The sequence below is a fragment of the Juglans regia genome, chromosome 5, assembly GCF_001411555.2.
Source record: "Juglans regia cultivar Chandler chromosome 5, Walnut 2.0, whole genome shotgun sequence".
Taxonomy (NCBI): domain Eukaryota; kingdom Viridiplantae; phylum Streptophyta; class Magnoliopsida; order Fagales; family Juglandaceae; genus Juglans; species Juglans regia.
The window spans coordinates 20,555,057-20,582,378 of NC_049905.1; the positions used below are offsets into that span (position 1 = coordinate 20,555,057).

The window sequence follows — 27,322 nt, forward strand, 5'->3', positions numbered from 1 at the left end:
TTATTGGCTGAGGCAGGTAAAAGAGATGTGACAACACTCTAGGAGCAATTACTTACATACTGTTAGGCCTAGGTGGCTGATTGCTGTGTAGTTTTGTCTGGAAAACCTATTGAATATGGGGCCATTTCTTAGTCTTAGCATATACACAATTTTTTTAATCTTACTTTTGGGATTTTTTAACCCCTAAGATTTGTTTTTGTATTATGGTATTTTTTTTGTTATAAATGATGGCAATTAATAAAATTAGGATCACCACCTGTCTGTAGGCTACTGCAGATATAGGTTTAGTTTGTGAGACTGGCTGTTATCAGTAGGTAGCTATGGTGTATTGTGACTGTCAAAAGTGTTAGCAATTCAGTAAAAATCAGATTTATCATCAAAACGCTAAACGCCTACCCAACATCACCAACAACAAAATGATGTCTAGCTCTAGTCAAGCTATCCACTTGACCAAATCCTATGAGAATACACCACTCAACTTGTCCAGCACCACACTTCGCAGTCACTGATCTTCTCCATACCTTTGAGCCCACTTAACAAAACAAAATTGAGAACTGTTGAACGCATCATACTTAAAAACCTCTACATAAAAGGAGAATGCACCGCTAATAAATGAAAGTTCATTTAAAACTTTCAAAGGAGTAATAAAAGATAGGCCATGATTTACAGGCAGTTTAGACTGTAAACTGCTACGTTAGGGGACCAATACCTATTGCACATTATTAATCCAAATCCCCTTTTACATTCATCTGACAATACTAATGTTACACAATGATCAAATCAAAACTTATGGGATATATATCGATAAAAACATATTATATCACATAAAATTTTGATACAACCAACCTGAGCTTTCTAATCATGAATTAGTCGTTTCTGCCTCCCTGCACTTCACCACTTAAATTGAAGTGCTAATATAATTAGATCAGAACCTCCTGTCAACATAAGGATAGATTCAATTAGCTAATAGGTTGACCAGCAAAGAATTACCCCTCCCATGACCAGAAAGAAAATAATGAACAGAGAGAACTTCTCGCCATTACAATGCATAATATTGCTTTGAACGACCAGTTTTCTTGTTTACAGGCGACAGAATGCATGATGAAGCCACAAGGGACGCAAGAGGTTAAGTTGGGCAACGTCTTCCAATTTACTTCATAACAAGGAGCATGTGCCAGTAAAAACAAGTCTAAACCTGTTGCAACATGTTTGTTTCGAACAAACCAAGACCGAAGCAAAAAAAAATATATGTGCATGCATGTGTAAATTAGAACACAAAATCTGTGCATGAGAGAGAGAGAGAGAACCACATGGGTGTGTGATCTGATCTTTCCCTTTGGGTCTGTAAAAGAATCGAAGAGAAGCATTGGCAATATACGTTTTCATCTCCTGCTAACCCAAATACTTGAATATCTGTGAATTAGGAGTTTCAGAAGATAAAACACCCGTCATATCACCAACTGTACAGCAAATTATCAAAATAGTGAAAATTCCTGATAAGAAAAATGTATTTTGAACAGTATGTGGCATAATTCTGATTCTCTGAAACAAGTGGCTTTCCACAGTTCCACTACTTAGTATACTCGTTGTGAATCCATCTAATCACTTCAAAAGGAACTACAACAGATCATAACATGAATTATAACGAACTTCTTTTAGAGACTTCACAGTAATGAAAACCAGAATATCAAATTTAAAACTAGAAGTTAGCATGATATCATTAGGCTCAAGCAACATCACTATATTTCACATGCAGGTTTTCTCTCTTTCATAGAAAAAATTCTAAGTTTACAATGTCATCCAATAATTTGTCAGTCATAATTTAAGAGAGACTAAAATTACAAGAGGATGTTAAACTCAGATCCATCTCCCAGCTCCACAAGTGTTAAAACTGAAAGGAGCCGCTTGCTAGCTAATGTTTCTTCTCGGTTGAGACTCCATTTTCAACTTGGTTGTCAAACGCGTGATAAGGAACTTCAACCATGGGCCTAGGTACTGGACGACCACCGAAGTCCTCCGGAAAGAATTCAAAATCGGGGCCAAAGTTGAACTTGACTACACAATTTGGCTGATTCGGAAGAGTATACATTGAAGCAGCAGGGTAGTAGCGACCACCATATAGATCCTTGAAAGCAACTCCTTGGCAGACCCCATTTTTAAAGAAAGATATCTCACTTCCTGCATAGAAGAGACAATATTTGCACACGAAGTGAATATAGACCTTTCCAATGAAAAACACAATTTGGAAGCTAAAAAGAGTCTGCCACTGCCTTAACAGTAAAATAGTTAGAAAAATACTCATCTAACCAGAAAATTTTGAAATAATATGTAATACAATAGTTGGTAAAGAATGCAGAATTTTTGCACATGAAAGGACTCTTAGCAGAGATTCTCGCACTCAAATAAACTAAGATGTTTTTCATTCCCATTGGGATTAGCCAGCCAGGGTCAAACCAAAGCTAGTTACTTCAATAGGGTTCACGCCTCTTTGCCATCACTGTCAGCAGTAATACAAAGCTCTAGTGCCCTCTTATGCTGAAATTTAAGTACCATTTCTTTTAAACACCCTAACCGGATTGAAATTAAAGTTGAGTTTCAAAAGGTCAAATCATGCTTGGACTCCAGTAGTTCACTTTCTGCCTGTTAACCCAGGAGAAGGGTCATGTTAAAAACCATACTCATTTTCTCATGCAGCATTTTCCCTGACCATTCTTAATTCCAACTTTCTGGTTCCCATTTTGCAAGGAAAAAAAAGAACAGAAAATATACCTGGAAGTAAATTAACCATATCAGTAAACAAGCGAATTGTGACAAAGATATGGGGTCATCTTAGAAAGTTTGCCATAGTAAAATCAAAGAAATGTAAACCAACATAGAATATAGGGAGTCAACATGTTTATTATTTACTACTTAGACAAAATCAGGAACTTATCACAAGAAGCAGTCTACAACATAAAAGCATCCATTAAAGCGATTCCCAGTCAACCACTTATCTTATCATCCTATATCAAGTTGGCATGCTTCTCCCTCCACCATTCAATAGAAAATATGTATGAATGTTATCCACGTAGTTAAATCACCATTATAGGCAAACCACCACCATGATAAAAATGACATTTACTTTTGCTGCCACCTATAAAAATAAAAGGGCTTGGGGTCGGGCTTGGTGTACTTTGGATTTTTTTTCACGGGTTTTTTGGGTCGTTAGGGGCTTCTAATATGGGCAAGGTTTTTCTTGTATACATTTAGTGTACTTGGTTACTCTTTTTTTTTATATATAATATTTTTACTTACCAAAAAATAAAAAATAAAAAGATATTTACATTTGTTGTCACACTATCCATTCCATCCTCAAGGTATTTTCAATTTGAAAATCACCACAGAAACACTTGTCTGTATTCTTTTAAACTTTTTAACTAATAAAAGGCCAATTTCATTCTCAATTAGGTTCTTAAAAGGTGATTAAAAGTTAAAATTTAACAGCTGATATTTAATTGGCCCTCATCAAATCCTTTTTTTTTAAAGTATGTCATTCCAATTTGAGCTAATGTCAAATAACTAACACACACAAATTATTGTAATTTTGGTTGACGTGAACTATTTTCCTCTGGCCAAAGAGAGGTGAATGCCAGGATTTTAGTATGCATTTCAGAGGCAAAAAACCACTAATGAAACACTAATATTGTTTTCTTGGTTCGAGTAAGGGCTGCAAGGAAAGTGGAAGCCCAAAAGTGACGTAGGTCTAAAGGGTAAGAAAAGATACAATGGCCATTCCATGCCTAGAAAGAATGGATCGGCCAACTGTGTGTTTGCGGTGTATATATATTTAGTTACAAGATCCAAAGTTCGAATCTCACTAGGTGCAAACAATCTCTAGGGGTCATCAGACTAGAGGATTTTTTCCTTGAATTATCCGATGTACAATTGCAGAAAACTACTTGTCGAGGGCCTGAACCCCCAGGATTTGTCGGGATACTGCTCCCAGGCACCCGGTGCCAATAAAAAATATATAGATTTTATTAAGATAAAATCTTCTTCATAACTAAAAAGGGTGAAACCAAAGTGTGATACCCCATATGATAATGGTAAGAGTAGGCGGTGAATGAGATCCCACATTGTTTGGGAAGGAAAAGTTTTTACTCTTTATAAGTTTTCAATGGGGCTCTGATTTTATCATTGACTAGTCGTTTTAGAGTATAGGCTATGTGATTTGGGTCTTCTATTGAGGCGTTACAAATTGAATCAGAGCCAGATTTTAATCCTGGGACATGTGGGTTATGGGTGGTGAATGAGATCCCACATTGCTTGGAAAAGAAAAGTTTTTGCTCTTTATAAGATTCCAATAGAGCTCCAATTGTATCATTGACTAGTCCTTTTGGAGTATAGGCTATGTGGTTTTGGTCTTCCATTGGGGCGTTACATAAAGTTATACGTCTTGTGTACTTGGGCACACCTATTTTCATATCTATTAATAAAATTCCTTTTACCTATAAAAAAACAAAAACAAAAACAAAAAAACCTGGTACACAAGAAGGGAAGAAATGCTAAAAATTCATGGAAAGTAAAAACAAAACACTCTAATCTATTATGGACCACATTCCGATAACACAGAATATTAATAGATGAGGACCGAGATGCCAATCACCTCACTCTTTTCCTTGGAGGGGCAAGGTGCCTCTCAAGGTTGCTTTTTTTAGTTGGTTGGCTTCTCATGGGAAAATCCTGAAAACTGATAATTTGAGAAAGCGTGGTATCATCCTTATAGATAGGTGCTTTATGTGTAAAATGAATGGAGAATCCATGGATCACCTACTTCTCCATTGTGCGGTGGCAGGGGTTCTATGGGATGCCATCTTTAATAGGATTGGTATTGCTTGGGTGTGATGCTTGGGAGGGTGGTAGATCTTCTGGCTTGTTGGAAAGGTACCGAAGGTAATCACCAAATTGTTGCCATTTGGAAGATGGTTTCCCAATGTCTTATGTGGTGTATTTGTCTTGAGGAACAGTCGTAGTTTTGAAGATAGAGAATGCTCGTTGGGAGAGATTAGAGATTTTTTCTTCCATACATAGTCTGCTATAGTACTTGATGGGGCTTGGTTTCATGATTTCATTGTTGCTATTTCTAGTTCCTAGCTTGTAATTAGGTGTTTTCTTTTGTATACCCCCTATGTACGTGGGTTATGCCTAATTACTTGGTTTAATAAAAAAAAAATTTACCTATCAAAAAAATAAATGGGGAATTGAGCTCCAACACCGTTTTCTAGCAGTCTTTGAACTAACGCCCTCCTTTCCCTCCAATACACCAGAACATACAAGCCGGTGCCATCTTCCACAGTTTGGCATAATAATTTTATGATGTACTATTGGAATAAAATTTATATAAAAAATTAATACATTTTATGCATCTTAATACCCAGTTAATCAATTGAACATGAGGTCATACCCAATCATCCACTTTTTCCACCATGAGTATGATTTATAAACTAATTGTATGTCAAAAACTTTACCAATAAAAAAAATTTTGTATATCAAAAACTTCAACCCACTACAAACATATAGACTCCATCTTAGTTGGTCCATGGTCCTCAATGAAATTTGACAACAAAAAGTATGAACTGCGACAACAAACAATTTAAACAAAGTAGAAGATCCATGGATTCGTATGTTTGTGACAAATGCAAGTTTTTCATTGTGTGTAGCTTACCTCAGAATAGTTATAACATCTTTTTTTTTTATCTAAGCCTGTTTATTCATTCTTACAAAATTTGAACTTCTGAAATACACGTTAAAGAGAATAACTATTACTAAGGCTTGGTTGGACTCTGGTCCTCATTGAAAATTTGACAACAATCTTGTTCCAAGTAGATACCAACCCTTGACAAATGTGAACTTCGAAAGTCAAGCTCCAAAAATGGCATATACACCTAATCACCACCCTTTTCCATGCCACACGAACAGGATCTTCTCCCCAAGTTTTACATGATCACAACCATTTGAATTACTATTCAATGCCTCGTTATTTGTTTGATCTCGAGCTCGAGTTAGAACTTTAAATGGGGCAACATAAACAAAAGGACATTTTGGAAACCATGCAATCAATGCCAAAACTATCACCATGGTATCCTAAATACAATCCATCGACACTACTTGACATCAGCATAACCAAGAAACGGCCAACATATGTCATCACATTGCAATAGAAATTCTACGAGATGCTCCCCAACAATAGCTACAAACACATATAGTGCACGATATAGGGTGAAGAAACACTTACCAGGGACCACTTTTGGAGCTTCCTCCTTGACATCCGGCGCGCATGCATACCTCTGCCCCTTGTACAATACTAAATGCGGGGGCTTGGGCGCATACAAACCACCCTCCGGCAAGTTAATATAGAACCCAATAACATCCTCTTCCTTATACCCCTCTTCCCCATACTTCTCCCTCAACGCCTTGTGCACCTTGCTCCCATCAATATCTCTGTATCCGAAACTGTTCCCGTCGTACCCAACCGGAGCCTGGAGGTCCCCCTTCTCCGTCGACCACCCGAGACGCGTGTGCCCCGACTCTCCCAGTCTGACAACCTTTATCTCGAAGTACCAAGATCCCTCCACGACTCCTCTGGTGGCTCTAACCATCCTATAACCCTTGGCACTCCCAGCGCTCAATCTGTCGTCGCTCAATTCAACTTTCTCGGCCTTGTAGATCTTCGAGAGGCATATTTTCATGTCCGGGGTATCGTCGGACTTATCCGGGAACTTCTGGATCGGGGTGATGAGGACGGTTTCCTCTGCCGGGGCATTGTGGTTGTTATTGGACTTGTTCTTCTTCTTTCCTTTGCGGGTCGACTTCGTGGCCCAAACGTTATTGTTTTTCTTCTTCGATTTCTTCGCGGTGGTTGCGGTTGTTGGCGTCGTCGTCGTCGGAGGGGTCGCTTCGGCCTCCATTGGGGCAGCATTGTCATGTGGGTGATTGGTTATTGTAGGCTGGGCAGTAAGAGATGAAAGGGGTTTCTGCTTCTTGGGAGGAGGGTCTTCGTCGTCGTCTTCGTCCTCCTCCTCCTCGTCGTTGTTGTTGTTGGTGGTATTGGTTGTGGTAGTGGTGTCGTCGTTGTCGTTTTCTTTGTCGTTATCGTTCTCGGTGGGGACGTTGTGGGTGGATCTGGGGGATTTGTTGGTGTCAGAGGAAGCCGGATCTTCGGATTCGGAGCTAATGGGGTCTGGTTTGGAGTCGTTTTGGGGTTCAATAGCAGTGGTAGGGCTAGACGGCGGTGGCAGTTCGGTGGTGGTGAGGTTGGGAGTAGGAGTGGGAGTGGGGGAGGCAAAGCGATGTGCGGAGTCTTCATCTTCTTCGTCTTCGTCTCTGTAGGTGGCTTGGAGGGAGTCCATGGAAGGAGGGTTTAAGCTTGAAGGAAGGTTTTTCAGGACACCGTCTCCCACCGCGAGTTGGAGATCGTGAGGGTAGAGAGATTTACCAACGAATGGGAAAGTTGGAAGAGAGCGTTCTCCATCGTATGGCTTTCCGTTTTGTGCACTTTGGTGTTCGTGTGGGCTTTCAGCCTTTTCAGGAATTGGGCCGAACTTCCACGCTCCGTGGTCTAAAATGCTTTTAAGGTATTAAATTTATTTATTTTCCTTCCTCCATTAAATACTATTTTTTTTAATTCTTTTCATTAGAGATATTAAATAAAATATATATGATTGCTACAGTTACTCTTCGTATTAAATTAGTTTTTTTTCTTTCCTCCATTTAACATTTTCCTAAAATAAGAAATGGGATGATAAAAAATATTTATATCACATCATAATGAAAAAAGAAAAATAATTTGATTTATACAATTCTAGAATATATACTTATTGAACACTCATTTTTTGTGTATGTAACAATTCTTTTTTCTTTTTTCTTGTATTGATGGCTGAGTATTTAATTTACTATTTATTATGCCTATTGTTGCTTGTGGTGTTAGTTTATGTTTGCTTTTTTTTTTTTATTATTTTTAGGCAACTTTCGAACCCTCCCTCGTGGTCCTTAAGGCAATCCCTATTCTACTTTATTATAATGGTCTAAATCTTATATTAAATAGATACTTTCTAGTTCTTTCAATGAAATAAAAGTATCATGTTTCTATTATTTTTAGAGATACAATTAAAGAGAAAGAAAGAATTAAGTGAGATTTAATGGTATTGTATTTTAATATGCCGATTGGATAGTGAGTTGATATGAAATGAATTGAAATGAAAGTTAAATAAAATATTGTTAGAATATTATTTTTTTAATATTATTATTTTTTAAGATTTAAAAATGTTAAATTATTTATTATATTTTATATAAAAATTTTAAAAAATTATAATGATGAAATGAGAAGAAACACTTTTACTATTTAAATGTGGACTTTTTTATTAAGAGACAAATGTAGAGAGAGATTATGCATTGTTTGTTTATACATATGAGGTTAGATGAAAGTTTTTTACTATTCGTTACTTATTATTTATTATTTTTTTATTATTATTTATAAATTATCTAAAATTATCTCAACATCCAAGAATTTGGCAGTAGATATGTATCAAATTTGTTTTTAAAAAAAATGATTTACACAATTTTAAAATATGTATATCTTATATATATATATATATTTTTAAAAAAAAAAAAAAAAAAAAACAAAAATATAGTACTCATCTCGAAAATGTTATCTACAAATTTAGAATTTATAAATTTTGTCGTGAAAAGTAATTTATCGTGAAAAATATAATTTTGCATATAAATTAATTTGTTATTTTAAAATATCTGTACAAATTCTTGGACAGATCTAGAAAAAGTCAATGCGTAGTGGAGGGGTACCAGTTGCCACTCCCACCCACCCTGCTCCCGGTCCAAAGGAGTTGCTGAATTCATCCCATTATATAAACGATAATATACAAACCCATTCCGAAGTGCACGAAATCTGACTCCTTTTTGTTTTGTTTATTCGGTTGGCTGGTTTGACTTCTCTCCTACATAGACTAGACACAGACACCTTGACCTTGAGTCCTTCACTCCGCCACGCGTTGTTTGTTTGCTCCGAACTCCTCCAATATCCTCTGTCTCCCTCTAGCTCCTTTTACCGTTACATGGCCAAGTTTCTCTAAATCACGCAGTTGTTGTGAGCGCTGAAAGAAGGGAATCCGTATTCTCTTTCTCTGTGTCAGATTACTCAGCCATGGCTCCTAGCAAGCTCAATTCCTCTGTAACAAACACCCTCTCTCTATCTCTATAAATTATCTATGTTTTTCCTTTTTTGGGTTCTCAGATGTTGTTTGTGCATGTGTATTTATTTATATGGTGTTTAGCATGTTTGGATTTTTTGTTCTTTGCAATTCGTGTTTTTTCCAGTGTTTTCGGAACTTTGACCTCATTCTCTGGATAGCTTGGTTGGTGGTGGTGTATCCCTTGCCTCTTTGTGATAATGAGCAGTGGGGTGAGAGGAAGTTTGATGGAACATAGTATGTAAAGTTTGTGCAAGCTATAAATTTTAAGATTCTGTGTTGCCTAGATTGTGAATTTGGGATGGATGAAGTTTCTGAGAGTGCAGCTTTCATTGTTTTGAAATTTGGGTTGAGGGTGAATTTGTATTTTAGGAGCGATAATTCATATCACTATGGTGAGAAAGTGTGTAGATATCTGCGACTTAATTTGAAGCCTGATGATTTATTCTATGAAAGTTTAAAAAGATAATTAAATGGATGGAATGAATATTCATAAGAAGTATACCTCCCGTTTATTAGAAAGATGGATATTATATTGGCATAAGTTTTTAAGCATTATCCTTTCGTCATCTCCCGATGTGGCATCAATGATTGGCATGTGAGTGAAAAATAACAAAATCTTCCAATCATTTGATGCCACTTGAAAGGACGATGAAAGGCTTATTATTAAAGAGTAACACTGCATGCTACACTCCCATCCCACTTTCATCCAACAACATAAAATGTGTCACTTTCATCACTCTTAGATCAAGCCTTATTTTTAAAAAAGAAAATTCAAAGGCTGATGAGCAATACTAACTCGTCATAGTGGGATGAAAGTGTGGTATGTAGAATTTTTCATCATTAAAAGGCTTATGAGCAACATTTCTCTTATTAACTATGATAGTGCTCATCAAAGGCTCTGTTTGTACATAAGGTTTGAATCCGACTGTTGATGGTATGACATGCAATCTGGTAGGAAATATAAAGGAGTAATTGGTATTTTGGTGATTGTTTGAGATAAAACCAATGCAGTGACTTCATGCTACAATTCCAACTTTTTGACAAGCTGTCTTGTTTGTAATCCTCAAATTTTAATTATGAACTAACCATTTTGCACTCTTCATTACTTATAATCCTGCATTTCCACACATTTTATAGGTGATATTGATTATCTGGATTGATTAAAATCTATGTCCCATAGATCTGTAGGGTATAACTGATGTTCATATAATGTAATGGCTGAAAAAAATGAAAAAACATGTATGCATAATTATGCGAATTTTGGACTATGCAACCCCGATGATGACATGTCATGATTACAAGTGGAAGGACCAGTTCCCATTCACTAGAATGGGAACTAATGGACAGGTTGCTTCTGCTGACAAGTTCCACGGTGGTTAAACTCATCTACCTAGTTGAAGATCTTTTCGACCCCCTCTCGTCTTAAGTTGGAAGTACAATTCATGAAATCTCGCTTTGGTGTATGCTTGAGGTTATCCTGCTGGTTATATCTATGAAGGTTAGGAAGTAGAATATTTCCTATGAAATGAATATGTCATGGAAGAAGTCAAATGGCATGCCGTTGCTATCATTTCAAGTACCTTTGGTCTTCTTCTAATGTCTTTTTAAATGATTTTTTTGAGACTATAACTACCTTGGCAAGGTACAATGCTTATTTGTGTGCTGTATCATATATTTTAATACAACACATTATCTTACCTTAACTGAGAAATTTGGCATATTTTACACATTTTTTCTTGAGTATGATCTGATATGTTTGATATGGGTAGGGAGAGGCAAGTATATCATGTTCGCAGCCAGAGAATGGTTTTCCCAATTCATTTTCTCTCTTCTCGGAGAAGGAAATTGATGAACTTCTTCAACCTTCAGTTCAGGGGACTGATGACCACCTTATAGAGTTCTCAGAAGCTATGAGAAGTATGTTCATGCTTAATCCTCTATGTTACGCACATATTCAATATAAGTAACCGCTCTGCATATGAATCTAATATAGAAGCCATTATGCTTATATTTTTTTCCATCTCTTCTCTAGCTGTTGCAAAGGCCTTAAGACGTGCTGCTGAGGGAAAGGCTTCTGCTCAAGCTGAGGCAGCTGAATGGAAGCGTAAATATGAACTGGAGAGAGCACGGAATATGCTGGAGTTTAAAGGTTTTTCTAATGTTGAACAGTAGCAGAATTAATTTATGTATACTTTTTATGTTATTTTAAGTATGTGGAAGAACAGCTCTTTAATAGTAGGAAATATAAATTGACCTCAACTTAAATAAGCCTAATCCCGAATACTTTGGAGATGGTTATTGCTATCCTTTTCCTTGAGTTAGTTCTTCTATTCAAGGCCAGGCAGTTCTTTGGTACACACTTCCACCATGACCCTACAGCTCCACAGAAACTTTTTTTTGAACTCTTTCTTTTCTTTGTAAATAGTTTACTAATACCATATCACTTCCTCACTGTCATAGATATTGGTCTTCATTGTACTTTCATCATAGTTTGCTTTATTTATTCATCATTCATGTCACCTTTATCTTGTTCAGATTGCGGTTATCACTTATCCTATCCTTTTTTAAGTATTCAGTGCCCTTGTAATGGATATTAAGTGTCTTAAGGTTTTAAGTTTCACATCATATATCTTTTGAACCTTACACTTGCTGGGTTAAAAAAATGGTTTTCGAAACTTATTAATGTAGACTGTAGTACTTCTCACTTCTCAGTGAAAGAATATTTTGGATCTTCCTTTTAATATTTAGACTTGTGATCGCACAGCAATGTGCAAAGCACCAATTCGTTTAATTTACATCACTCTATTATTATTCTTATTGTTCTAGTCATTGATCCAAGGTAACTAAAAGGAAATCTTTGGGAAATATTCTGTCTTGCAACATTTTTATTTTCATTTTTTTAAAGTGTTAAAAGGTTCACTAGTTACATATTGACTTTGTCTGCAAATGCAGCTGTTTGATTCTAAAGCATCTCTCTACAGTTTTTAGCTTTCTCTAGTCTGATACTATAATCTTTTTATTCTTTTAACTTATGGGTAAAAAAAATATTACCTTTTTATTTAAACGCATCTCTCTACAGTTTTAGCTTTACCATTCCATTTATCTTCACTATTGTCTCATGAAGTGATACCACATTTTCAACAAATAAATTCACAATAGGACCGTTCTGTGACATGCTTAAGATATTCCTTTGTAATCAGTGTCAAATAGAAGGGGTGGGGGGAGGCGGGTGCCAACTCAATGAAAACCTAATATTACTTGACTTCATATTCATCATCAGTTTATCTAGTGATTCATTTTATGATAGTTTGCAGACATTCTGAACTTTCTTCTTCCTCCTTTGTCTCCTAATCCACTGTGTAGCATCTCAAGGGCCTTTTCATGCAACGGATGCTGTGAGAAAAAGTGTTATGTAATTTATACAGTCTGCTATTTCATATATGATTATAGGTCGAGCCAAAACAAAATGTTGGAGATCTTTCTCATTTCCTTAAGAGTTTTTGAGGAGAAGTTTCCTTTTAGTAGACATAGGATCTTGGAATTAAATGGATGGTAACTTCTCATTTAATTTAGTTGATACTTCTTATTCCCTTAAGTTGTTGTGGTGAGTCTTTTTCTCTCTTGACTTATTATCCTTCTGTAAAATTCTCAGGAAATGCTCCTTTCTTCTTCTCTCTCATCAGAATATCTCCTGCTTTCTCAACTGTAATATCATCTTATGCACGAATCTTCTTATTTGGATAGAAGGTAAAGAGAAACTTGAATTGTGTGTTTGTGTGGGAGAGAAATTTTAGACCACGTTGTTTGTTGGCTTCTTGAATCCTCTATCATACTGAACCAATTCATGAAAACTTGGATAACTTGTTTCTATTAGTTAGCTTGCTAATAAAATCTGGACTCATTATCATCAGATTATGGGTGTTCCCCCATCGGACATGAAATTTTTGAAAAGCTTCGTAGTTAGTGGACTCAGACTTCCCTAGATAATGCAATGTGAAAGATGAGTTAGTGCTTCCGTGTCTAGTCTGCTGGGAAATTTTAAGGTACTTGCTTTGAATTGCACTGAATTATTAGCCGATCTTCCACTTAAGAAATCTGTACAGGTTACCAAGATGATGACATTTCCATATTTGTCACTCTAGAGTCATTGGCCCAAAGGATTTCAAGACTTGAAAACAGTGAACTCCAAGCTAAAGTCATTTCATCTGGAAAATATTATGGAAATCAATGCATTTCTGGTAATGGAAACATTTTTCAAGGTTTAATTGTGGTTTTACGCCACAACATAGATATGTTAAGATTTTAAGTTTCTCAAAATGCCGTTTTGAAATTTTCATTTGAGTTTAAAAAAAAATTTCGCATAACTTTTCAAGTCTTTCTCATCTCTCACTTTTTACAAAAGTAATCATGTCAATGCAATTGCTGCTAACCTAATATTTGTTCCTTATGGATTCACTTGTATTCTTCACCAGCTTTTCATAGGAAACCAATTAAAGTCTCTTGTTAAACTCTCTCACGTAGAATCCCTCGAAATTTCCCACTATATTATTTTATAATTTGCATATGATGGACCCACCCTTGGGTGGCCAAAGTGGTAAGGGCGAACTTGTGTGCATGAGCCCCATGTCACAGGTTCGATTCTCCTTGGGATCAAACTGCGGTTTAAGTGAGAGGCCATGGCAGTGGGTTGCTGTGCTAGTCTGGTTTAAGTTCCATGGGTGAGTCCTAAGGGCTTTGCTATGGATGCTTCCCCCGTCATAAAAAATAAATAAAATAATTTGCATGATGCAATCTATCTTGTTCACTCTTTTTAAGCTCAAGGAATTGCTCAAGATATTTAATATAGAGTTTATCCATCAAGATTGCATTATCTCCTTTTCCTGGGATATATTCTGCATTTCGAACCCTGCGGATTTTTTTTATTTAACAATAGAGTCTTTAGATAAAGAATTTAGCTTATCTTTTGTGATCGTATCCTCCAAGTTCATTCTTCTACCTCTCAGTGCTCCCATATTCTAGATAGCCAAGCAATGCCAAATGTATTGGGCAGACTTCTTTTCCCACAATTACTGATGCTCAAGTGGGAGGTTTTTTGTGACAATTCTGATGGACTTTATTAATGAAAAGGACATTACCCCATTACATTGGAGGTATAATAGAGATTCACCTAAATAGAAAAAGGAAACAAATCTAGAAGGTCCTTAAAAGCTAGAAATAGAAAATTTGACTTTATTGTGGACCACTATGTTAAAGCGACTCTTGAGGTCCAACACTGAATTCTTACAATCTTCAAAGTGGCGCCGCCCATTTTGGTCCCTCCAAATACACCACATTAAACAAGATGATATCATTTTTCACAATAATACGGACTTATGGCAACCGAACTGCTCCTCCAACATGCTAGGAGATTAATCACTTGAAAGGATTGTGTTCAATGAAGTACTAGCTATGGTAAGAAGCCAAGAGGTAGATAAAATACGGTGGACTCCCTCTAGGTAAGGGAAATTTTCTGTTCACTCTTTCTATAAAGCTATCACTAATAGGGAGAACAACTCTTTCCCTTGGAAGAATATTTGGAGGAGTAAGGGGCCGTAAAAAGCTACCTTCTTCGTATGGACAGCTTCCTTGGGGAAAATCCTGACCTTGGACAACCTAGAATGGGTTATGCTTGGGAGCATGGTTGGTCCAATTGCCATTTGGAGAAATCTCTTTAGTGTTTCGGGAATTGCAGCTATTTGGAATATGGTCCCCATTTGCATTCTGTGGTGTATCTCAAGGGAAAGGAACAAATGGAGCTTCGAAGATAAGGGCGCTCATTGGAGGATCTTAGAAGTCTCTTCTTCAACACATTATTTCTCCAGTCAATAGCTATAGATTTCTATGGACTTAATGTTCATGACTTCCTTTTATCTATTTCTTCTTCACCCTAACTAGATGTTATACTCTTCTACATCTTGTGTACTTGGGCTTCACCTAGTCTTCTATTGACATTAATAAAATTTTCATAAAGAAATGAACTACCAGCTATCTCATAGTAAAATTAAAGGTGATCCATCGTTTCCACTCTTTTTACACATGCAACTCAAATAAATTACCACAACTTGCCGCCTCCTTACATTATCCAAGGTAAGAATCTTCCCTAAAACCATTGTCCATATATAAAAGATTTTTTTTTGTAGGTGATCAAGACAGTTTTAATCATTAAAAGTAGGGAAAGGCCAAGTACACATGGAGTATACATGAGAAGTACCTAACTAGAGTTTACAACTAAAAGTAGAAAATCATGGACATTTAGCCCATTACAAACAATGGCCCCTGCCCATAAGAACAATGATTTAAAAAAGAAAACCTTAAGTTCCTCAATTGTTCTCTCGCAATCTTTGAAACTTCTATCATTTCTCTCCTGCCAAATACACCAACACATACATGTAAGTAACCACTGTCCATATTGCTACCACCTATGAATTACCTTGGAGGCCTCTTCAGCTTGCTAGGAAATCCACCAGTCTAAAAGGCATAACCCATGATAATCCAATGCTCGCAAAAAAATCATTCCGCATGATCCTGGCCACCTCGCAATGTAAAAGCAGATGATCTACTAATTCACCATTCTTACACGTGAAACAGCAGCCCAACACCATTACCCAATGTTGCCTGAAATTATCTACGGTGAGAATCTCGTTTCCTTACATAAAAGTTCGCTCTTGGGGTACCTTGTTTCACCAAATAATCTTCCAAGGACAAGGAGAACAATCAAAAGCACATAACACTTTGTAGAGAGACTTTACTTCAAACACTTCTTTCTTTGTTGGACCCCAGACCAGTTTGTCTTCACCGCCCCATCCCAAAGTACAATCGTTTGAAGAACGATGTGAAGAGATCCCCCTTCTAGTAATTAATCTCTAGCAAAATTAACTGTCCACTAATGAGTATCTTGCAAGAACTGACAATGATCCATCACAAAAGCATCCTTGAAATGTTCAGTGTTCAATAACTATGTTAAAGCATTTTTTGAAGGCTGATCTCCAAGCCACACATCATGCCAATAATTAAATCTAGTACCCGTCACCCACCTCATATCTAATAAAGTGGGACAAATCCTCCTAACCCCTTCTAATGTTCTCCCAAAGACCAATCATAAAAAGACACATTAACCCTTAGACAAGTATATCACTTCTACCTAGCCAAGAAACGCAATGGAAGACCAAGATAACTTGTGGGCAAATCAGAAATCTTTCAACCAAGAAAACCCGCCAAAATAACCATGTTCTATAGATTGCCAACTGGGAGCAACCCCGAGATAGTAAAATTAACCTTCAAACCAGAAACTTCAAAATATTTTTTTAAAAGTAATAGAACTTCATTAAATTTCACAAAAGGTGCATCCAAGTACGCAAGGTGTATACAAGAAAGTCACCAATTGAAAAGTAGAAAAAGTTAAAATGAAAATCATTAAAAGTTAGCCATTAAAGTCTATGTAGTCTGTCCAAAGGAATAGACTATTAAAAAATAAGGTTTTGAGCTCCTCCAATGTCCATTCATGATCTTCAAAATTCCTGTCATTCTTTCCTCCAAATACACAACCACATCAAGCAAGTAGGAACCATCTTCCACCATTTCTTGCACCCAATGAAAAGACTGATAAGAAACCTCCATAACTTAAACAAATAGAAGAAGGGGTAAGGGGTACCCTAGTCATAATCCTAGAGTGCTCTCAAAAAACCACATAGGATTTCCAGTCACCAATATAAAAAATGGACCAAGGAAATACAATGGACTGTCCAATTATATCATTTCTCCCCAATACCGCACATTCTCAACAAATAAAGTAGAAAAAACCAATTCACATGACAATATGCATTTTCTATGTCCAGTTTACAAAGCACTTCCGTGTCTCACAAGTGGGATATAGTGGCTATCAAGACATTTGGTAGCAGCGGGAACCAATTCCAAGATTTGGCTTCCCTTAATGAAGGCATTTTGGGAGTTGGACATATTCTTTGCCAACACCAATTTTTATCTTTTTGAAAGAACTTTAGCAATGATCTTTACACACCACCCACTAGGTTTAAAGGCCTGAAGTCCTTGATGCCAGTTGCTAGCAAAAACCGAAGCTGTGAGCAAACACTGAGTTTATTTATATAACATCTTCTCTTTGGTCAACAAATGCTATAAACTATTTTTAAGTAAGAATAATACTTTGCTTTTCTGCTTTGGATATGGTTGGACAATGATGAGTGCTGTAATGGGTGTGGGAAAATTCTGTCAATTGCAAAAGTTAGTGAGACATTAACTTGGGTTAAATGTAAACAGGTTAGAGGGCCGTACTTAAGATGGAGATTGCAGTCACATATATCATGTTAGGGGAGGATTTTAGCTAATGATATCTGTGATCAAGGACAAGAACATTGATCTTGACTACTCTTGACCTTGCAAAGTTTCTTCTCAATCCCAATATTTAAGGGGGGCTCAAAGATGGGACGAAGGTTATCTTAGGCAGGTTTTTGTCATAGAAACGGTTAAAGAGACCCAAACTGATATCTTGGTAATATATGAACGTTTGGGTTACCACTATCTTGCCATAACTAAGGTTCTCTCCGCACACCCCTCCCCCTCCCCTCACTGTGTCTAGATTCTCTTCTAGTTTTATAATTTCTCCTTATTCAAGGAAATTTCTGGCTTGGATTGCAGAGGAGTCACCTGGAGAGTATGGTGGTGATTTTGATAATGCAAGAATGGGGAACTTGGTCAACCAATCAGCATGGTGCAACGAAGCAAATGGTCAATTTGAAAAGCCTAATGGGAGGAATGGAATTTGCTCCCATGAAGTTCTTCAGGATGGGGAACCTGTTTTTGATTCCCAGATGATTAGAAAGGTAGTTTTTCAGTTACCACCCTGTTAATGAGTCCTGGCTTTTTCTAATGGGCCATTTATTTTTTAATGCATTAATTCAATCTGATATCTGTTTGAAGCATCAGACCATTTCTATGGTAGCCTGTTAGTCTAGGTATTAATCATTACTATTTGTCAATGTTCCTTGTAGAAGGTGTTTAACCTAATCTATTGTGTATTTAAAGGTCCTTTTCATGGTTGTTATGATATTGTTGGTTTTGATGTTCTTCTTATTTATTAGGATTGGATTTTCTTCTAAAAATTTTCTAGCCCTTATTCCATGGCCCTATACATGCAAAATTAATTTATTAAATGAGACAATTTTGCAGTATAATTAGCACCTTATTGTCCAGATTGATATAACTATGTTTCTTAGACAGGCTTCATTTAAACTTTCATGGTGCTGCAAAGGTGAACAAAGTGATCAGCACAAACATGATATTGTCTCTTTTGAAAGAGGCAATATAACTACTGCAGAACGCAGCAGTAAGCAGGTACAGATTATTCTTTATGCAAGAGGCTGTTATTTTACCAATTTAATGTGTCAAATCAATGGTTTTTGCTACTGATCTATCTGTGTTCTCACCCATACATTCTTCTAATATGAGGACAAAGTTGCAGCACGCTCTTTGAGGGACTGTTAGAATCAGTTCATAGGGAATAGGGTGTGGCAGGGCAGGGTTGGGTGGGGCCAATGAACGGCCTTGTTTCCTCTTTGGGGATGTGAGGGATTTCCTGTCCTTGCCATTAGAAAAAATTAAATCCCCACCCCTGCCACTTCTTATTACAGCTTTCAAGTATAAACCTATGTTGCTATTGAACAATCATCAGTTTCAGTAAAATTTTACTCTCAAATTTACATTAAATGTTTTATAAATTATAAGACATATATGGTTGATTTTTCCATATCTTAAAAATATGTGAAGATACTTTGTAATGAAAATATGGGCTCTTGGTGTTGTGGGGTGGGGGGGTGAACACCTATCCCTCCACCTGCTCCAGGAATGAAAATTCATCCCTGTCCCCATTTTATTTGTGGAATCACTACCTAATGCAGGGCAGATTGGGTCCTGGCTTAATTGGTGTAAATGGACATATTTTTTAACACAGCTTTGTGGTCTGTCATCTATTGTCTAATGTAATAATCATTTTCCTTTCAGATCTCTTTGAGGTGGGAATCATGCCCACGAACTGTGCTCGTTTTGACCAAACCAAATTCAATTTCTGTTAGAATTCTGTGTGCAGAAATGGTCAGGTGTGAATACAAAACTATAATCTCGCATTTTGCATCCTAAGAGCCATTTTCTGCTAGTTCTTTCAATAGAGTGCTGGAGTTGAGCTCTGAGAAATTGCTTTGTTAAGTAAGATAAGTTTTACTACCGATCAAGAAAAGAAATATAGACATTATCAAGGTACTATATTACGAATACACCTGATGAGAGAAGGAAGCTCTGAGAAATTCCTGCAGACAATATACTATATCCTAGTCTAGGATTGACTTTATATTAAATCAGCTACCATTGTTCTAGAACTGCTACTAAGTCTTTTTTTAACTTCTATTACATGTTTCCTGCTTTTTTATCATCAAATTACGACTACAGTGTAATGTGTTACTCTCAAGTGGGTGTGATTACAATTTATTGAACTTTGAGGAGACCTGGGGTAATATTCACTCATGAAAAAGAGAGAAAAGAACTGGGTAAGATTCTACATTTTGTATGAGCTCTGAATGAGATTCAACTGTGAAAAATTAGAGAGTGATGAGGGTGTTGTCAGCTCTCTCTCTCCAGAAATAATCTTAGACATGGTCCTTAGAAAACACAAGATATTCTATAGCAGCAATCATCAGTCAGTGATGTTATAGATTTTTTCGAAATGTGCTAATACTAAGTTAAATGACCTATGGAAAAAATGTTTAATATGATTGGGGCTTCCATCTAACTAACTTTCAGCTATGTAATTTCTTTTGTTACTAGATGGGTACCCTAGCCACCTGACCTTACCTTATGGTGTCTGTGCACATTCCAAGAACTAAGCATGTGGAGTCCAAATTTGTAAGATCGAACTGTGGCCTTATTGGCTCCTAAGATATCCATCGGTGTCAATGCATACATCTTTGTGGAGTGTATCATTCTAAAAGGAACTCTGTTGTTAAAGTTGGTAACCTTCCAAAGCAATTGAGAGCATTTCATATGGCATAATACTAAGAACAGATGCGGAAGTAGATTGACAAGCTTTTCTTTTATAATTACTTAAACTATCCTGATGAGGGGTATTTGCTGATCATTAGTTTTCCCTGATAGATGTCACATAGATGCAGGCTTGTAAAATTCAAAACCCAGCATACTCTGTGCTCTTGTCCTGATAGACTAATATCGATTCCATTACTTTTTTTACCGCATATCTAATTGTCCTAATTTTTCATGGAGTTTTGTACTAATTGTTGGGAAGTGAAGATATTTGTGCTCTGGGTCCTTTTTTTTTTTTTTTTTTAACGTTAATCCTAAATTATAGTATAGTCTAATTTGGGCTATCAATGCTTTATTCATGCAAGTGTGAAGGATATAGGCTGTTAAAGGTAAAAATTGTTTTTGATCATATGGATGCATCTAACTAGCATAAGTTCTTGTTAAGCTGTTAAAGGTTTTTTTTTTTTTTTAATTTTTTTTTATCATATGGATACATCTAAATAGCATAAGTTCTCGTTAGAAGCCACAAATCCCAAAAGCTTGAGATATCAGGAAGTGGGCCAATAATGTGTAACAAATGCACACTAATGCTTCCTCTCATGCACAAAGCTGCCTGGTATTTAAGAAAGGGTCCTTGGACGTGCAGAATAGAAGAAATCACCAATTGTTGTTTCAAGAGTCTTGAAGACCTCTTACTCAAACCAGCTCTCAAGTCTCGATGTTAGAAACTCACAGAATTTTTAGTTGTTAGGAAGTGTGCCAACAACTTAAATTTACCACACGTTAAGAATACTTGGATAAATTATTTAACATGCTGGCTAGTGTATTATTCATTCGTCTTTCTATTGCTATTTGTATCGTTATACTCTCTCTCCCTCCCCTCCCCCCCCCCAATTAGCTTAAATTGGTTGAATTTTAGTTTCATATTTTCCTTCAGCTAAATCTTGAGTTGAAAAATAATGTTTTCTTCTTCTTCCCAGATGGTTGAGAGAGCAGAAAAAGTTGGAAATATATGTTGAGCCACGCGTACGAGTTGAACTTCTAACAGAGTCATCTTACTTCAATTTTGTACAAACGTGGAAAGATGGTGAGCATTGAGATTTTTGTAGTTGGAAGATATTATAACGCTATTATTGATTAAACAGCATTTGCTTGTTCCTTCTTCATTAGTTCTTTCATGCTGTTGATCAAACTTTTCCTTGGACTGCCTGTTATAACCTCCTGGAACTTAAGGGCAACATATTTATTTCTGTGAATGTATATATGAGCTCATATATATTTGTACCAGCACTGTTTTCTGCATTTGGTGCAATAAAGGGACCTGATTACCTTTCTAGCCACCAAATTAAGTGCTTGCCTGAATTATTTTATGATTATGGCTTCCACTGCTGACGGTTGTAAAATGGAAACAGTTAGCTTGGATTTAAAAGTTAAATCTACTTTGATAATCATACAACACATGAATGTCAGTGGTTACTCATATATTAATCAATTAATTTTCTCGTATGATGATTATTCCATCTAGCGTTACCTATGTTTGATCATTGATGTACTGTTGTAATCTTATTCTTTATGACTTTCTTATTATTGCAGAGAAGGAAATTTCGCTCCTGCATACAAAAGTTGACCTTGTAGCAACTCTTGGTGGGGATGGAACAGTCCTTTGGGTATGTGTATTTACTTTTAGCTTTTATTAAATGATTCATAATGTGTACTGGAATTAAGATCTTAATTAAGGTGATTACCTGCTGTCACTCCTTATCTTCGTCAACTTTGGAACAAGCACAAATGCAAATCTGTTCTTGCTACACTCTTCAGTGTGGTCCCTGGTAGTGAAAGCTGTTCTTGTTAGATTTGGTTAATAACATATTCCTCTTAGGGTCTAAGGTAAAAGGGAGCACACAATATAAAAATGTGAAATGTTAGTTTTATAATGTGTTACACTGCCAACCTTAATCTTTTATTACTTATCAAAAACAATCTTGGGCATAAAATCTTTTATGCCTATTTCTTGGGAATAAATCTTTTATTGCTTATAAAAATAAATAAATAAATAAATACATAGACAATACCCTTTGAACTTAATTTGTAACTTTGACAACACTGTCGCATCGGTTGATTCCCCCCCCCCCAAAAAAAAACCCCTTATCTGTTTTAGTGTGTAATTGTGGCTTACATGGATAAAGTACCCAAAGAAAAAAGAAATGGTATCTATATCAGCAGACAATTAACATCAATTGAAACTAAGGAACCACAAAATTTGAATTTTGTATAATTCTGCATTTGTATTCTCTGGCGGTTTTAATTAATTAAAGGGCCTTCTTGTCAACTTTGACTAGAGTACTGCATTATTTGTTTTCCAGATTTTTCCCCTTCTTGCCTCTTGGTTTGTCCTATTTTATTATCATTATAAGAACGATTCTCTAAAATTGATGATTATTCTGAAGGCTGTGTTTATCTCTCAAGGTAAGGCGCAAAATGATTTGTCGAATAATACTTTTCTTGGAGTGGCTTTTATTCTTGGAAATTTGCACTTTCATCAACTTAATTTCGTACTAGGCATTGTGATATCTATTTCTGACTCTTTTGCTTTCAAACCATACTTAGCAGTTATTATCTACTCATGTTCAGGCAGCATCCATGTTCAAAGGACCGGTTCCTCCAATTGTTCCGTTTTCTTTGGGGTCTCTTGGCTTTATGACCCCTTTCCGTATCCTCCTTCTTGTTTAAAGGTGTTTGTTTCTAAAACAATTTGGAAGTTTGATGACACCACTAGACATTAGCCTTTGCTAGGGGTGTAAGGAGTTCGGTCCGGACCAGAAAAACCGACTGGACCCAATGGTTTGGTCCAGACCGGACCGGACCGAAGTTGAGACCAGTCGGTCTCGGTCCCATAAATTGTGGACCAAAGAAACTTGGTCCGGTCCCAGGGTCTATAAATTTTGGACCGGATCAAACTCCTATATATATATATTTTAAAAATAAATTTAATAATTAAAAATATTATTTTTATATAGTAATTATATAAATTAATGATGTAATTTTCATCTAATTTATTATCATTGACTATATAAAATATAAAATAATATATTCTATCAATTAATAATAAATCATAAATTATGTGATAATGACATTGATAATTTATGTCATTATATGTAAATAGTTAATATATATTATACATTCATACATACTCTACTATTTACATTTAATTAAAATAATTAGATAATTTTTTTTTTTTAAATACCTAAGTTGCAAGCAAGCATGAATAATCTATGTGCAATGAAATTATTTGATATTCACTAACCATAATATGACATTATTATTTATTAATAGTTATGCATACTAAAGAGTAAAGTCTAAGTTAGTAAGTAGTAACTATTAACATCATAAATATAATTATAGTAAAATATTTTTTTTAGTGAGTTAGTTACATAATCCACATTAATAATTTACTTAATTTTAATGTAGTAATTTAAATAATTTTTTTTATTAATTTATTTGAAAAATAAATAAATGAAACAAAATAAAAAATAATAATTGGGCCAGACCCTCCACCTCTCTCTTCATCTTCATTTTGACATAAGTGTTTTCTTTCTGTTATCTGACTAAAAGGTGGTGCTTAACATTATTCAGACACTGAACATTACAGAGAATGTCTTGACTCTGTTTTAAAGGGTCCAATTAGTATCACATTACGGCACCGTTTGCAGTGCCATGTTATTAGGGATGCAGCCAAAAATGAGTATGAAACTGAAGAACCAATACTTGTTTTGAATGAGGTTACAATTGATCGTGGAATATCGTCATACCTCACAAATTTGGAATGCTATTGCGACGACTCCTTTGTCACTTCTGTGCAAGGGGATGGGTTAATTTTATCGACAACCTCTGGCAGTACCGCATATTCATTGGCAGCTGGAGGATCAATGGTCCATCCGCAGGTATGTTTTTGCTGTCATATCTTATTATCACAACACCATGTTATATAAATTTAGGTGCATAATATTTCAAGAGAAGTTATTTCATTGTTGATGGAGAATTGCATTATATATGTACTGAGGCATACAAGTCACAATATTTATATTTGAAGGGTACATTGAATTTTGTTGTTTTTATCTTGCAAACGGAATGCCTCTAGTGACTATGGATGGTGACTGGCTCTTGCTTAGCAAATTAGTATGTGTATATTTTTTACTAATAATGCACATCTAATGCATGTAGTTATCAGGCAGGGATGAGGCCGGGGGGCCACAGCCCCCCCAAGGCTCTGAGGAAAAAAATATATATTATAATCTTGCCCAATTTGTATATTTAGTTTTTATATTTTTGTTCTTGCTCTTGTCCACAATTCATAACTGGCCCTGACCAATACTCTTAAATGGCCAGTCTTAAGAGGTGACTTGCAAATTGTCAACATTTTTTAATAGGTCTTTCTTATATATCATCAAACTAGAATTTGATCTCACTTCAAATTTTATGGTAACTACATTTTGTTTTCCTGTTTTATTTCAAGAAATTAAATTAGAATTTAATATTCACATTAGATTATTTCTCTTTTAAAGTTTGTAATTATCTGGGTGAAACGTATTTAACTAAAAAACCCCATATTCACTAGATAGTTGGCTATGTGGTATGTGATTGCACTACTAAGACCGTAGAAGTCCCAACAAGGTTCAGCGGCATAATAGAAAGTGTATTTGTTCTGCGAATAATGTGTTACGATCCTGTGCATATCCTCTAAACGTATCTTTCCGCATGAAAATGATTAAACTAACAACATTGGAGGCGAAACCCATTAAGATTCCCAAGGAAAATTGAATGAAAACGAAATATGAGAGAGGGAGAAGAGTCAGCAAACTCTTGTTTGCTATTATACAAAAAACAGGTGTCCTTGTGTTATGGCTTTTATTTCTATTTGTTTCATTTTGCTTTTGCCCTTTGCCTTCGGGTCATACGTATTTGGGGAGATTAGATAAAAGAGTACTAAAGATTTCTCCCCTACATGTTCCCGGAAGCAATGATGGCATAACTTCGTGGTCTTGATTGGCTGCTATACATAGAAGGCCATCGTTGTTAAGCTAGAAGAGAAGAAAGAAAAAAACAAAGAATGATATTTGCCACCAGTTATAATGATGCCAGCATGATGTTTTCAGTTTCAGGACTTTCTCTAATTCATAAGAAAGAACAGTTTTATACTCAAGCTTTCAAACGTTTAAATATTAATAATGATAAATTGCCTGAAATCAAGTATACATCATAGACCTGAGCTCCTTAGCCGAACTTAGGCGTACAGTAGATGACCCCCTCCCTCCTCTTTGTACATAATTTTGAACAATAGGCTGCAGAAATTGTCTGTTGACATTCTGGCATGCATGCATTGCATGTGCCTGCCTGCTAGCAATCTAAACCCTACAAGAAAATTGGTATCTCCAGGATGTCTCTTTAATTGATTGGGAAGGCCCTTGAGAAAAAGGTTGAAGTGAATGATTTGACATGTAGAAGTGCAAAATAAAAAAGGGGATGACATAGTTCCTAATTAATAGGTAACTAAAATCTTCTTCAAAATTCATGGGTTTTGGCTAGATAGCAGGAGAGGCTTACTTGTAATCGTCAGATGTAAGGTTATATTCTTATTGAGGTTTCTTAGCACTCTAAAATGTTAGGTATGGAGGGAGGCTGAGGGAGTGATAATGTTCGGGTTTGGCAAGAGCTATGCCAGATTCCAACATTGAAAAGTTCTTATGTTTTGGCCTGCTAAGATAAATGCTTTTAACTTAAAAAACTGCAGGATTGCATAATATGGCTGTATAACTAGGCATGAGAGATTGTGCTTGGAGAATAGAAATGAAGACATTGACATGAGGTAGAAATAGTGCCACAAATGGGCAGTTGGAGAGAATTTGGTTTAGAAGTTTTCATCCTCCGGCATAAAAATCAATGTTCTATCAAAAGGTGATGCCATCTTAGTCAATTCTGAAAAATCAGTTAATGTTGAAGACATTGCAAGGTTAAAGAGAAAAAGTAATAGTGGAATCTGGGGCAAGGCTATGGTTTTAAGAAGTTAAGTTTTTGGACGGTATGAAAGGGGCATGTTCTTAACTCAAAATTGGCGGAGGAATTATTTCATTGGGTAGATTCTTCAGTTTAAAGTTACTCATTTAGATTCTACTTTCAGATTTTGTCTAATTTGCAATGAGATTCTGAATGAGGATCCTCTTTCATAAAAGCTGGGTTTGGAAGTTCATTCAATGAGATATCTCATCATCAGCCTATCCTTGACTCTTGATTCAGCTCCAAAATTGCAGGTCCCTGGCATCCTTTTTACACCAATTTGCCCGCATTCATTATCCTTCCGGCCTCTGATATTACCTGAGCATGTGACATTGCGAGTGCAAGTACCTTTCAATAGCAGAAGCCACGCATGGGCATCATTCGATGGTAAGGACAGGAAACAGCTTGCCCCAGGAGACGCTCTTGTGTGCAGCATGGCACCTTGGCCTGTGCCTACAGCATGTCTGGTTGATTCCACCGATGATTTCTTTCGCAGCATCCATGAGGGCCTTCACTGGAATCTAAGAAAGGTCCAATCTTTTGACGGTCCCCGGGTTTTATAACCTCCTTTCTCACCTTTAGTTTTTTACTGATAAAGGAAAGCATTTGTAGAGAGTATTTACATATTTTCTAATGCACACTGCTTAATGGCAACATAGGAGGGACCAAGGGAAATCTGATTTTTTTTTTTTTTTCCCTCTTTTCTTATTGTACTTCCCCCACTATGAATGGGGTTCTTGATGTTTAATATGCAATTAGAATCATCTGATGTCTGCCTATGATATGAGAAACAGGCGATAGATGATGTTTATGATAAGATCAAAGAAATTAAATGTAAAGCTACAACTGTTTTTACCTAATGAATAAATACAAGAAAATCAAATTGTTAAATGTTTGTAGTAGCGCTCTTAACATGCTCAATTAGCCTATAATGTTTCAGGGTT

General features: G+C 36.1%; 2 protein-coding genes across 6 annotated transcripts; one reads left to right on the forward strand and one right to left on the reverse strand.

Moving 5' to 3' along the window:
- Positions 1–1,744: 1,744 nt before the first annotated feature.
- On the reverse strand, positions 1,745–7,531 carry LOC109005325 (protein TRAUCO-like). Its single transcript, XM_018984195.2, has 2 exons — positions 6,275–7,531; positions 1,745–2,178 (listed from the first exon to the last, which is right to left on the reverse strand). Exons 1-2 carry the CDS (start codon positions 7,386–7,388, stop codon positions 1,913–1,915), a joined length of 1,380 nt encoding a protein of 459 aa, XP_018839740.1. The 5' UTR covers positions 7,389–7,531; the 3' UTR covers positions 1,745–1,912.
- A 1,314-nt stretch (positions 7,532–8,845) lies between these two features.
- On the forward strand, positions 8,846–27,260 carry LOC109005323 (NAD(H) kinase 1). Of its 5 annotated transcripts, none has more exons than XM_018984189.2 (11): positions 8,846–9,223; positions 11,015–11,162; positions 11,278–11,394; positions 17,937–18,121; positions 18,519–18,632; positions 19,299–19,393; positions 21,308–21,414; positions 21,921–21,994; positions 22,938–23,037; positions 23,961–24,268; positions 26,633–27,260. In XM_018984189.2, exons 1-11 carry the CDS (start codon positions 9,197–9,199, stop codon positions 26,939–26,941), a joined length of 1,584 nt encoding a protein of 527 aa, XP_018839734.1. In that variant the 5' UTR covers positions 8,846–9,196; the 3' UTR covers positions 26,942–27,260. The 5 variants fall into 5 exon arrangements, with proteins under 5 accessions (XP_018839734.1, XP_018839737.1, XP_018839733.1 ...); XM_018984192.2 differs by having other exon boundaries at positions 22,959–23,037; XM_018984188.2 differs by lacking the exon at positions 8,846–9,223 and adding an exon at positions 9,326–10,743.
- Positions 27,261–27,322: the final 62 nt, after the last annotated feature.

What these genes read in the sequence shown, in the direction of transcription:
- LOC109005325 (XM_018984195.2), bottom strand. Translation starts at nt 7,388, where the DNA reads ATGGACTCCCTCCAAGCCACCTACAGAGACGAAGACGAAGAAGATGAA. An exon ending in AGCTCCAAAAGTGGTCCCTG is followed by an intron (nt 2,179 to 6,274) that starts GTAAGTGTTTCT and finishes TCTTCTATGCAG; the next exon opens with GAAGTGAGATATCTTTCTTT.
- LOC109005323 (XM_018984188.2), top strand. Translation starts at nt 10,708, where the DNA reads ATGCTTGAGGTTATCCTGCTGGTTATATCTATGAAG. An exon ending in GAATATGCTGGAGTTTAAAG is followed by an intron (nt 11,395 to 17,936) that starts GTTTTTCTAATG and finishes CTTGGATTGCAG; the next exon opens with AGGAGTCACCTGGAGAGTAT. An exon ending in TGTACAAACGTGGAAAGATG is followed by an intron (nt 21,415 to 21,920) that starts GTGAGCATTGAG and finishes TTATTATTGCAG; the next exon opens with AGAAGGAAATTTCGCTCCTG.